A 13869-nucleotide genomic window follows, 5' to 3' on the forward strand; every position below is an offset into this window, starting at 1 on the left:
ACTTTCTCTTCACAAAGCAGGCCTCTAATTCAGGCGTCGATGTCGCTGCTATATGTTCACCGGGAAAACAGGATTTTGAATGTTTGAATGCCGAAACGCGTGAGTGGAAAGCGAAGCCAAAATATTTATTAGCGCTGTAACAAAAATTTGAGAAATGTGCATACAGTGGACACGTGAAGAGAAGAGGCAATTATTGCATTTCCAGGTGGACTTCAGAAAGAATGCTGGTTGAAAAATGCAGTTTTTTTTTTTTTTACCTCCTGTCGGGTGGCGCTCAGAAGAATTGCGCTGTTTGTCGACAGTCGGCATGTTGAACGAACAGCGCAGACGCACATGACTAAGCGAAGACAACACTGATGGAGCACCTGTGTTGTCGTCTTCCCCTGTAGTTTGGTCTTCTGCATGCGCTGTTTATTCAATATGAAGCGAAACTATTACGAGGTAGTCATCCTCACCATAACTTAGCGGCATTTCGCAAAAAGTGGGGCGTTTTGGGCCGCGACTCGCTGACATTGTCTGAATAGTGTTACCAGCACTGATAAGCTCCCAGAAGTTCTGTTCTGATTGCGTCACGAGACGAGTGAGCAGAGTATAGGCACTGCAGGCGATGGCTCCAACGAACGATGTTGTCGCTTGATCTTCAACAGCCGGCTATGTTGCGGCGATTTTGTGATGCGCATAATAATAAGCATCTTGTCCTTTCACAGCGGAACTCTCTTTAATTCGCGTCCGTCCGAGTTCCTTAGCGCCTGTGCATGATCCAAGGAAGAACAGCATAGAAATTCCGAAAGCGGGCGAAGACGCACATTGAGAAGCCGATAATACATGCTCGAAACCACGGGCGTTGTTGTTTAAGTAAATGATAAGATCCCGGCAAAGTAGGCCACCGAAGGGCTGGCTACCTCAACCATCACTATTAAACTGCAGCGACTAATGATTGTACGAAAAAAGAAACAAATGATCGAAAAGGAAAGAAAAGGCAGAAAGGAAGGAGAGTGGAGAAATAAAACATCACTTAATTATACGTATAGAGGAAGCGGCATTATCGGAGGCGTCACAGAAGTTCCGTTACGATAGCCGCCACGCAGGGACAGCCATTATTATCTTGTGGTGAGCATCTTTGCCATTTTCCGGTTGCCTTCGCTGATGGATATGACCAACATCGCGATTAGCCGACGTCCACTCTTACGTGCAGTTTTAGCATAACAACACTTCTTTTGTGGATACGGATCCTGGTTACCATGGAGTACTCCTGTGGTGACCATGAAGAAAAGTTGCTCGTATACCAGACTGCAACGGTCCCTACCACGTTTTGCGCCACGCCATCGAAGTAATCTGCGAGATTTTCCGATCAAACCTTATACGCGGCGCCGTCTAAGTGCCCAGAGAGTGATATCGTTTCCTTCGGTCGACTCAAGCCGTATAACCTGGTGCCTGATACTGTACCATGACCCAAATCCGCGTCAATGATTTTGCCTTGGGGTTAATGATGCGAGACTGAAGGGAACCAAATCATCTTGTCAGACAACAGCGACGAGACGAGTAGGAGGTGACTGTCCTTTCGCGACTCTACTGGCTTAACTGTTATGCCTGCATCTCTTATTCTCGCATATTAAACATATGTAAGTACACGCTTTTGTGCAACAATATGCTTAATCGGAGCGTGCTTTATTGGCGCCATACGAACGTTCAATGACAGCGTGCGTTACCAGAACGCGGCCACTATCCGTGCAGTCGTGACATTGAAAGCAAAACAAAACAAGAAAGGAACCTTGCACACAGCGAAGAAAGAAGCACGTCGAGGAAATATTGGTACAGGCTCTCATGTAAGATAGTGGACACGTTCACGATCGACCGTTTTTGCGTCCGCAGAAAATTTTACACGGAGGGTCAACGTATATCGTAGGCAGGTAGTGGTGAAAGAGGGATTGTAAATACTGCGAAAAAACAAAGCAAGCAAGTGAGGCAACTAAATTTGGACTACTTGCATATAAAACATAAACGACGAGTGTTTCGGCCTACGTGTTTTTTGACGCGTTTTGTCAAAGAGACAGTTACCAGCGCCACCACCCTCACATATATTTCGCTATTAAGGGGACTTTATAAGGAGGAGGAGCACTGAGTCGTTCGGTTTAGACAAATAAAATATTTTTAAACTCTATATTTTCGTTAATTTTGGTGTACTAAGTTGGTTATTAGAAGAGAAAATAACAATCAAAGTTCCTTTTTTTTTTCGCTGACACCTTAACGCCGGAACGCTATTGTGGCTCCATAAAATGGCTCAAAACTTGCCAAGTTCTGTCTTCGGCTCCTATGGAACAAAATGTAGCCAACTTTAGCGATAAAACATTTAAGTAGGCCTGAGTGCTCGACGTCAAAATCCACGGTGTCCCTGCCAGAAGTGCGTAAAATTCAAGGCGGCGACGCCACACTTACTCCGTTTTTATGTTAGTGGTTTTTCTGCTTACCAAGCCTCTTCTCGAGGTAAAAGTTGCTTTTTTAGGGGTATTGTAGTAGGACGATAAACTAATGCAACTCTATTTATTTTTCTCTGTGGTGTAGTTTGGTCCCTTTAGGTGCAAAAAAAAATATATATATGGTAAACTCGGCGGTAATGCAGCTCCACTCAACGTGAAAGCTGGGGAAGTGCGGAGCAGTGATTCGCTGGTGTTTCGATCCCTTGTGTTTTACTTGTGTTTATCTTGCTTTAACCGGTGTTTATCTGGTGTTTAGCTATCCACCATCCATTCTGACACCTGTGCTGAGGCACAACTGGCGGGAAACTACCACGCACACGGAGCCAAAGCTTTGCGGATGATAGAATCGATTTTAACACATTTCTGTTAATTAATGTGCTTAATTCTTGATTATTGCTGTCTTTTAAATTATTCTGATTCATGTTAGTTTATTTTGAACCGGTATTGATCAATTCTGCACTTGTTTTGACCCTGTTTCGCGCACTATAGTTTTTGAGCGTGATCACGCCGCAGACGCCGGCAGCCCGGGCCCCTAAAGTGCTTCGCACTTAAAAGACCTGTTTTTTATACTAAAACAGAAACTGTACCCAGCCACCCCGGTCGCTGCTGAGCAGGTATAAACGATAGGCGGATAAAGGCACGCGGAGCCGCATTCTCGCGGTGATGGTGAACTGCATCCTTCGTTCAAACACTGCCAACACGAATGCACATGGGGACTCCGAATGCGGTCTTGCAACTATCGAACATCACTTGCGCTTCATTGACCGTGAAACCAGCTTTCTTTAGAAGCGTTAGCACGATGTTCCACAAAAATGCTTTTTCCGTACTTTTATTATTCGAAGCTTCTTGAACACCTAACGCTGTTCGCCCCCATGGCCCGACAGTTCCACAAGAGGAGGCACTTGCTCTCCCCCCGTCCCCTCTACTACTACTACTACTACTACTACTACTACTACTACTACTACTACTACTACTACTACTACTACTACTACTACTACTACTACTACTACGACTACTACTACTACTACTTCTACTACTACTACTACTACTACTACTACTACTACTACTACTACTACTACTACTACTACTACTACTACTACTACTACTACTACTTCCTACTACTACTACTACTTCTACTACTACTACTACTACTACTACTACTACTACTACTACTACTACTACTACTACTACTACTACTACTACTACTACTACTGACGCCGCAGGCACTTTACCCGGCACTTTTGCCGGACAACTCGGCGACAAGCAAGTGACCTTTGACCAACCTTCTGGCCACAAGCCACTTTTTTTTTTTTAAATACCAAGCACTGTCGACGTCCTCGGCCGGGCTCATCGATCACGCGCGAACCAAAGTCCAAACGTACTCTCACCTTCCGGCCTTGGTGACGATCATCTCGGTGCCCAGGGCGTTGAACTCGTCCCACAGGGCCTTCATCTCTAGCGAGGCACTCACTCCGACCAGCTTCGGGTGCAAGGGCTTGCGCTCGTCCTCGCCACAACCGCCGGACTGCGACAGCGCGGGCGAACAAGACCCACCGCCGCTGTCGTCCGCCGACGAGCAGCGGCCGCCACCCGACGAGGCGCCTTCGAGGCACGGAGACCCGACTCGGCCATCGGAGGAGCCCTTGCAGGCGTCCGGGAACTCGGTCGAGCTCCGGTACGCCTCGGCCAGGCTGGGTCGGTCCTTCGTGCTCGTCAGCAGGCAGGCTTTCAGGGTGGTACGCATTGAAAAGAAAACAAAGGACGCGACGCCCCGTTCAAGAAACGAGCACCAAGTATATACAGCGTAATAATAAGAGACGCGCCTACACACATGGGCACACATAACGAGCCCGTGTACTAATACATATACGCCATCTCACTAACCCAGTGCGGTGTTGCGAGAGCCACGGGTCGCGTCGGCCAAACCGATGGCTGGCGCGACCCAGAAGAGACCCAGGAGAAGGGCCGCTCCATTGCCTGCCTCTAATCGCCCTCCGCGCGACGCCGACTGAAATTAAGCGTCACGGAAGGATTAGCGGAGCGCAATGGGCGAGTCCTCCTATACCGTCACTGAACCAAAGCGCCCCGCGCACTCGTTTGTGATTGGGCTGACACGAGCCGTAAACTTTGCTTCACTGCGCAGTGTGTCGTGTACAAAGTTGGCAGGTTAGGAAGGCTAAGGCAGTTCTAAATAAGGCGAGGGTAAAGGCAGTTCTGCATTTACCCTTGTTGCGCTGCTGTGATAATTTCTGATTAGGCACCACCACCCAGCGCTGTTCAGAGTTATTTAAACATTACGAGTGTCCGTTTAAATTGAGGAATGACCCGCCGGGGTGGCTCAGTCAGTTCAGGCGTTGCGCTGCTGAGCACGAGGTCGCGGGATCGAATCCCGGTCCCGGAGGCCGCATTTCGATGGAGGCGAAATGCAAAAACGCCCGTGTGCTTGCGTTGTAGTGCACGTTAAAGAACCCCAGGTGGTCAAAATTAATCCGGAGCCCTCCACTACGGCGTGCCTCATAATCAGAACTGGTTTTGTCACGTAAAACCCCAGAAAGAAGAAGAAATTGAGGAATGTCAGTTCTCCGACACAGAACATGGCAAATCATGCAGTTCTGCGGAAGCCCACAAGGTGGGGGAAGTAAGGTCTGGCGGATGGCAATTTCGCTTTCATCAGTCCTGAGCGCAAGAGAGTACCCCTAAACACTCGCGACCCGAAGGCCCACCACCCAAACTGCAGGTAAGAGCGCTCGGATAAGAGCCATATGTCAATGAGATACGACCACTTAATCTTTCAACTATTTACACTGCGGAAACAAGACACGCCGTCTAGGCGAGATTCGTCGGAGCGGTTGGAAAGCCCGACAGTGACAGTGACCCACAACCGTGAATCCTCCTCTTTCTTTCTCGCGGTTTCATTCCACGTCCTAGCAAAAGCGCGCGTCTAACAACTAACTATCGCGTAGCCCACAACACTTAAGCAAACAATCTAATCCGATTGACCGACGTATCTTATAATAATACGAATACCCGTTGAACAGGTAGCAAGTTTATCAGCGTGTGGAAGCAGGTGGCCGAGTGTTATAGGGTATTGGTTAATGTATAGTTGAGTTGAATTATTTTCAACACATTGGTACACATCAATATGTACATAATATGCCCACCGTTGTCGGAGGACGTTATTTTGGCTCTTGGTCAGACGTTTCAAGGCCATCCAGGCGTTACCAGACTTTCTAAGAAGTACGGGCTGGGCTGTAGGCTTTGAGTATACCAAATTGCTTGCTATATGTTTTGCATCCTGCTTTTCTCGTCATTGTCACCTATCGTGCGCCCCTTTCTTGCTTCTTTCTTGCCCTCTTCCCCTTCCCCCAGCGCAGAGTAGCTGGCTAGAGGAATGCACCTCAGGCCGACATCTCTGCATTTCGTATCATTAAACTTCTCTCTCTCTCTCTTTAAGTGGCAAATGACAGTGGAATAAAACCTGAGTTTCAGCAGGTTGACAAGCCCCGCTACCCCATAAAACATACGTTTTATGGGGGTGATTATATTAATAAATTTATAGGCCCGGGTGGGTTTGGTTGGTGCTTGATAAGCATAATTCGGCATATCTTGTACAAGGGGTTCGTCCTGCATTGAACTTAGATTGGCCAACGATGATGAAAGTACAGCGCACCCACAAAGCCGTGGCCAGAATTTGAATCCGCTACCCGGTGGGATGAGCGGCCGTGCGACTCGAAGGAATGACCAATCGTGATGTTGGATCCATTCGTTAGCCGAATTGAAAGCAGGCCAGCGGGAGACCGTTATCGTCGCCACTACTGCACCGGCCACTATCGTTCGCTCCTTTCTCTGCTAGCTCATTTTGGTATATTTCCTTCCTTTTAATTAAAGCACACACAACATGATAAATCTGCCGTTTGACTGTTCAGCCACATGATTTTTTTTCTTCGTTTCACTTCTTTAGCTCATTTGAGGGTCATCGGTACGGGAATTTAACATTATGTTCAGCTGTCCGAGATTCCATCGCTCAGGGACTAGCTGAACACATTTTTTACAGGATTCTGCAAGATGAAAACGGTCTACAAAGTGACATCGCAACCTAACAATGTACCATACGCTGTAACTACGTTTCGGCTAGTTGATTCCAGTTATGAGCAAAGTAAACATGGAAGTCAACAGAATGACCCAGCTTGACGTCATCAGGCCAGCCGAATGAGCAACACCAAGGTGCGATGGTTGCCGACAATGACTGTAGCCAGAAAACGAAAAGCAATCTTGAAATTTGCGTCAACTACATCGGATTGCATAAGCAAGTGATTTGTAAACGACTCATCATGCCTGTAGTGAGCAGGTGCGAGACTCAGAAGGTGAACATGATTGTCAGGCACTGGAAACTATGTTTGCCTGATGTCTCAGGGCTTTGACTACGCACATCACACACTTCGGACGATTTTTAGTTCCCATGGTAATTTTTGGCCCCGCAAAAGTACCTCAGCACTTACAGAGGTGTTTGACATTTCGGGAAACTTTGCCAACCGGACAGTTACTCTGGTTAACCTCTCTGTATTTCATCTTTAATATTCACTCTCCCTCTCTCTGCCTGGCTAATTACGCAATTTGGATTATATAATTTTTTCACAATACAAGCAGAGCACGACGCTAGGCTTCCCGCGGCGCTTCAACGTCTCAATGAAGCAGGCAAGACTCTAAACGCCGAAATGCTACTTCCACAAAACTCGAATCACGTTGATAAAATAGACACGTTACAATCGCGGATCCCGCTAAAATAGAAGCGATCCGAAGGATTCCATCTCCCGAACATGCTGGTGAGCTGAGGTCGCTACTGGACCTGGCAGTTTCCATCTAGCCAAGATCCTTCTAAGATTGGCCGAGAAAACGCAAACCTTTGAGATACGTACCTATCATCTGAGTATTACAACTCGTCTTCGAATAAGCCGCAATAGCGATCATTTGCACATATCACAGCTGCTGTGGCAATGACACCCTTTCTGTGTTATTACAATCCTCGGAAACCTCAAGTGTCATCAGCAGACGCATTGCCGCATTGTTTAGGAGCAGTATTTCTCCAAGTCTGTGATAAAAGGAAACGCATTAAAAATTAAGTAAATTATGAGTCTTACGTGTCAAAATATGACCGTAGGCACTCCGTATAGGGGAGGACTTAGCGTTTTGCCCCCATCGAAACGCTGCCCTCCGCGGTGGGGATCGGACCCGCGACCTCGGGCTCAACAGCGGAACGCCATAGGTATTGGGCTAACGCGTCGGGCGAAAGAAAACGCCTACCCATGGTATACGCTTCAAGTTCAGCTGAAATAGGGCCAATATAAGATTTAGGCCCTCGCTGTGACCACGTCCGTATATATGTACGCGATCAGTCTGCAATTACGCATAGAGACAAATCATAAGCCGGAGAATCGTTTCGTACAATGACTCGTGTTCGGGGGCTCAAGGCTTATAGCCCTTCGGTTAAGCGTACGCCTACAGACATACTTCGGCGCCTACATACTGGACATCGAGGTATTGCGAATTTAGTCTGCAATTACACATAGCGACAAATCATAAACCTGTGGCATGTGCCTCTCTTCTTAACTGAGCGCACCCACATACTCACGCTTATAGACTGCAGCGCTTTCGCGTGCGTCTGTGTGGATAGTTTTCAGAATTTCACGCGTGCGAAGCAGTTGCATGCACGCCTCAGATCTGTTGTCAATAGAGGTGGGTGAATATCAGCTTTTTTGGAGTACGAATCGAATGCGAATAGTAAGTATCGAATATCGAATAGCATATCGAATAGTCAAAAGCAGACGCATGTATTTACAGCAAGAATATTTACATGGATATAATTAGGTACCATACCTGTACTGACTAGAGCAAGAAAAAAAAAGGGACAAAGGATCACTTTTAAACACAAGATCGCTGATTGTCATTAAATAAAACTGCGCAATGCGCAAACCTACTGAACGTTTTAGAGCCTGGTTGCAAAAAAGGTTTCCTTTTTTTTTTTGGTAAAGAATGACTGCTGTATATCAGATGTTATGATAAAAAAAAGAAGCTGTTGAAGGCTTGTGTGCGTAGACACCTGTAGAATGGTACGTTGCAAGATAGAACACAGGTTGTAGCGTAAAAGATAAAGCTGCCACATGGCTAGACTGCCAAATACACTGACAGACTACATGCAAAAAACACAGGTTGTAACTTGTCACGCATGCTTCCGCCGCAAAATCGAAAACCCTATTGACCATTTTGTTTTTGCATTGCTTCGAAAACTTTGGCCATTGTCTCGCTCCTGATAAGTGGCAATACTTTGTTTAGCAGATGAAGAACAGTAAACAAACTTTCAAAGTCGGTTGTTGCGAAATATTTCGTTAGTTTTAAATATTCGAAAATACCGAATACTTCCGTTTTACATACGAATAGTTAGTGTAAAGTGTTCAATTCGCATTCGAAACTTCGAGTATTCGCCCACCTCTAATTGTCACGATCTTCGCGGCGTGAAAGTGAAATTAAGGCTTGAAATCAATGGTGCATGAGAGCGAAGTTGGTACTGTTGGAACAGCTGCCGGTATCACATACATGTTGAGCGCAGCTCAAGAGAGACGCAACCACAACTCTAGTCATGCACTATTAAGTAACTATAAGCATACGAAACAGGAGTTTGTCACTCCGGAAGTAGGCATATATGCAGCAGTGGCTGGGGAGTTGTCTCGTACAACGACTTCTGTTCAGGGGCTCATGGACAAAAGTCCTGCACGCCAAGCGTACGCCTCCAGACATGCTTCGGCCACTACATACTGGGCATCAAGGCATTGCGAATTGAGTATTTGGCGCGAGCCCACCTGGTGGCCCTGCATGAGCAGTGAACTTATCTATGCCCGACCAGGCGTGCGACAGCGTGCGCTTCCAACTGAGCCTCAATTTCAGTCTTCCCAACCTTAAGTGGCAAGCCATGGTCATTCAGGTATCTGTTCTGTATCACAAAGGACATCACTACATTCTCACTGTGGACAATATATTACGCGAACTTTTTTAGCTGTACAAGCTACAAAAATGAAAGATGCTATTAACTTCTGTAACCAATTCTGTTTGCTTATTACAGCATTCTGGGCGTGATTCGGTCAGACGACGGACCTTAGCTCGATTCGATCGTACTCGAAACTTTTTGACGGGATAGGAAGTAAAACAGGTTAGTTCAATTCCACATATACCTAAAGCAATGAAAGGCTGTGAGCCATTAAAAAATGAAAATTTTTGACGTTATTCAACATTGCGAAACCTCTCTTGGATCCCAAAGCAGCTATACCGTGAGTATGAATACACTCTCTGACCGAACTTGTAATGGTTCGCAGATTGAATACGAGTGTTCCTACGATCCTAGGACTGCTGGTAATCCAGGCGTAGGTAAAGGTCCAAATAGCAGCGAGATAACAAGGAGAAAGATAGAAGCCGGAAACTAGAATGTTCGGCACAGGACAAGAGGGAGTGGTCCCTTACATATGGTGCCATCATCTGCATCATGCAGGGGGCACAGAATTAATTTAAAAAAATACCGTTATGGGACCGCTGCTGAACCGTGATTGTATACTACCGAGCACACTACTATAGGAATGTGGGTAGCGCAAGAAAACATATGGAAGATGCCTCTTCTTACCCACGTCAACACAGTATGACACAGAAAAGGCTGGGTACACAATTCGCAGTGTTCGAACCGCGAATCCGCCGCAACGCCTGAACCTGTGAAGGCGGTCACTATTCGCTATGTATATATGTCATTAGGTGGTCTATATGTGCCTCTATGTGGTCTGTGGATGTCTATATGGGTGGTCATACGAGCGGAGGATCTGTATGAACTGGAATGCTATGCCTGAGGCATGTGTTATGTGAAATAGACGGCTGAGCCGTAGCCGATTAAGATAACATGTTCTTCGGCGATTCACTCGTTTACTTAATATATTAGGCGGGAATCGGCTGATGGTTAGCCGTTAACGACCTTCTGGTACCAGAAATTATGCTTGTCTTGGGAGTAAAACGCATCCTGATATGGGCAGGTTTATGGCCAACGAGCTAGTACGGGGGGAGAGTTTTGTATTTACCTTAAGTGCTTCAGATAGGCCGATGTGTGTTCATAACGCAGCGATTGTACTAAATTTGTGAACCTTCTCAGTTTAGTGGCTTTCAGCTCAATACATGGAAATTATTTCATCGGTCAAGAAAGCGCTCTATGTCAGAAGATGGGTGATCAAATGTGTTAGCGCAAGTTTACAAAGTATTTGAGGAATTTTAGCCTCATTTGCCGGTACAGTCCTGAGTTCTCGCATGTGATTAGCTTAAAATATACTTGGCATCCCACTTTTAGTTGTCTTAAACTTATTCTGTTTTTGACAACTGCCCAATAAAAGGGCAGTTGACAGAAAATTGCATATATGTTTATTTCACCTTCACCCTTCTTGACAAGTTGTATGGTTTAGCCATGTAAATATATATATATATAACCCAGCCTTCACCATAACCCTTCTCGACTGTGGTGTCTTAACTACCAGCCATCTCCCGCTGCCACCCTTTTCTCGCTTATGACATATTTACTTTTTTCATGCACTTTTTCTTCGCTATGAGAAATTTCCCTTTCTATGGAGCCCTATAAAACCAAACAAATTTAACTGTAGCTATATTTATAAACATTACCATCGCAATATAATGGAGAAATCAAACTACATTTTCGCCGTCACTGCGAAAGGTCACTGGTAATGTGGTAAGACATTTTTGCCTGAAGAAAAAAATGATAAGAAGGATACGGCACTTGGCCTGTGCTTAATATTTCGATATGGGACATTTAGCGACTTTAATGCCGTAAAGAGCCAAGCGCGGCGCTGAATTCCTAGTTTTCTGTAATTGAAACAGTGAATCGTATGGTAGAGCATATCCTTAGTATAGTGCATGTAAAATGGTTCGCAACAAAAATTCTCATTTGTTGTGCAGTTTGGTATCATTTCGTTGCTTCAAAATATTGCACGCATGTTTTAGAATAGCAGGCTCGTTGCTTGAACTGACATAGAAGACCAAAGCTGGAGCTATCTTTGTAATATGCGAAACCAACGACGCACCTTCAGCCAATCAGTCTTTGCAACATGCAACTTATTCAATAAGAGCATATAAAATGCACTCATTCGTCTTACCATTGTTCACACACTACTACTTTATGCATAATACCTGCTCTATGGGCTTAGATAGAAAAGGAGGCATACTGACAGCTTTTTGGCCAGTATCAGTTGCGAATGCAGCGAAAATGTCCGAGGAAACGCGTGTCAATTAATGAGCCTAATGAGCAAAACACCGTTTCATGACGAGCACCGCTAAGCTATCCGAAACTGTAGGCACACGATTGACTGGCCGATGGTGTTTGGTGTCTGAAAGCGGCACCTGGGAAGGCACTCGGTGGCGTGAGCCTTCTGATTATATGTGACCAGCTCGGGGTCTTCAAAATGCGGTTAAATCTATAGAGTGAGGAACATTGTTGCATTGCGCGACCTATCAAAATGCGGCCGCGGCCATGAAAAATAAAACCCACGAACCTATAGCGCTCTGCTGCAGAACGTCATAGCCACTGAACTGAACGACGACATCACAATAAGCTCCGAGAGAGTTAAATCGAATCCACGCTCCCAAACATGCAGCACGGCGCGAGGAACGACTCAAACAATATCCGGTGACGACGCGACACTCATCCGAGGAACGACGATGCGACGACAGTTCACCGTGTCGCCGCAATCTCGCCGTTGCATACGCGAGCACACATCCAGCAAACGAAAAAAAAAGTCATCATCTCCCCCCTCCACCCCGCAGCATCCGAGGTTGTCAAGAAGGGGGGGGGCGCGACAACATCCCGACGTCGCCGAGAGGCCGAGCGCGACGCTCACCTTCCATGTCTTTCACCGGCGTGCTGGCGACGTAGCTGGGAGTGCTGGCCCAGTCGGTCGCCGCCAGGCAGCAGTCGCCGGCGGCGGCCGCCTGGTACGCAGTTCTTCCGGCCGGCGGCGCGTCTCCGTCGACCGGCGAGGAGCCCGGCTGCTGGTGCTGCTGGTGGTGCTGCTGCAGGTAAGCCTGAACGACCGGCGGCTCATTCGCCATCAGGGCGGCGATGCTGAACGTGTTGTGCGATGACCGTCCCGTGTCGACAAGTTCCATTGTCTGGCGCCTGCTTGCCGAGGTGTCGACAGGGGCCCCTCCAGGCCGCGCCCCCCGGCCCACCCTCGCTGGCACGCCCTCCGGCGGCGGGAGGGGGGTTCGAAAACCGACCCGCGGTGCTCTCTCTGGCAACTGGGTGGTGTTCGCGCCGCGGGTGGCACCCCGAGATCGGTCCGCCTCCCAACTGGCCCGCGGTGCCCACCCTTCCTTCGGCTATTTGTGGCGTGGGAGACCGGCAGAATGTAGCAAAAAGAGGCACCCTCGGCTGTGGCGGCGGTGGCGATGCTCGGGTTGTTGCCGCTTCTCTTGCTGCAATGCAAGCCTCTTCATCGTTGTGCTGAGGGTAGCGCATCCCGCGGCCGGCGCGGGGTTTCGATGCTGTGCCCACCACGTGCGAGCCGGCGCGAAGGAGGGGCTTCGGCGGCGTCGTTGCTTTGGAGACATGCCAGGTCCCACGCGAACACCCTCCGCCGTTCGCCTCTCCGAGCCTCGGGCTGGATATGGGGTGCGGGAGAGTGAGTTCCTCTTTGCTTTGCTTCGTTTTGTTTTGGTTACGGTTGGTTCTGCTTGGTTTGAGGAGTTGAAGGAGGCATGGAGTGTTGTCGGTGATCGCACCGTGACGCAGGAAAATGGACTGCTGCTACAGAATTCGAGCAAGCTGTGGTCGATCGTACGCTGACGCTCGCTGTTGTTTAAAGATGTTGAGGCTACTTGAAGAAGTACGACACGACATACAAGTCGATGGCGAAAGCCGCCCTCCTGCTTTCACCTGGCCTTATTTCATCTCATGTTGCTTCCGTGAGGAAGAAAATTAGAAAACAAGGAGAGACTACGTAACGAGTGAAATGTTCGCGTTTCTGAGTATTCTTTTTATTTAGTCTTATTCTTCGCATTTTTAATGCTGCAAGACCATGCAGTTTGCGTAGGAGTGTTATGCAGCCATAAGTTCTGAGGTGTTGACGTATTGTTATATTACACAATAAAGTTCGAAACGCATAAAACATCTGCGGTATCTCGCGAAAAACCAAGAAGCGTCTTGCTTCTTGTTGACACCTCCACCTAGCTGTCTTCGTCTACGTTTTTCGCAACTTAAAAAAATAATTATAGGTTTGGTTTTCATCACTTCCAGTCCCGTGTACCAGACCTCCCAACCTTAACATTTGCAGAACGCTACAGTCGAGGTAAAGCGTACTTT

At 47.3% G+C, this 13869-nt stretch overlaps 1 protein-coding gene across 1 annotated transcript in view; it reads right to left on the reverse strand.

Annotated features, from left to right (window-relative positions):
• Nucleotides 1–13008, reverse strand: part of LOC119445908 (T-box transcription factor TBX1) — a 93445-nt gene extending 80437 nt beyond the window's left edge. Inside the window, exons 1-2 of the mRNA XM_037710207.2 lie at nucleotides 12407–13008; nucleotides 3866–4202 (exon numbers count right to left, since the gene is read on the reverse strand). Coding sequence (XP_037566135.1) covers nucleotides 3866–4202; nucleotides 12407–12674 — 605 coding nt within the window. The 5' untranslated portion in view covers nucleotides 12675–13008. The remainder of the gene's footprint in view (nucleotides 1–3865; nucleotides 4203–12406) is intronic.
• Between the last annotated feature and the right edge of the window lie 861 nt (nucleotides 13009–13869).

The sequence above is a fragment of the Dermacentor silvarum genome, chromosome 3, assembly GCF_013339745.2.
Source record: "Dermacentor silvarum isolate Dsil-2018 chromosome 3, BIME_Dsil_1.4, whole genome shotgun sequence".
NCBI lineage: Eukaryota > Metazoa > Arthropoda > Arachnida > Ixodida > Ixodidae > Dermacentor > Dermacentor silvarum.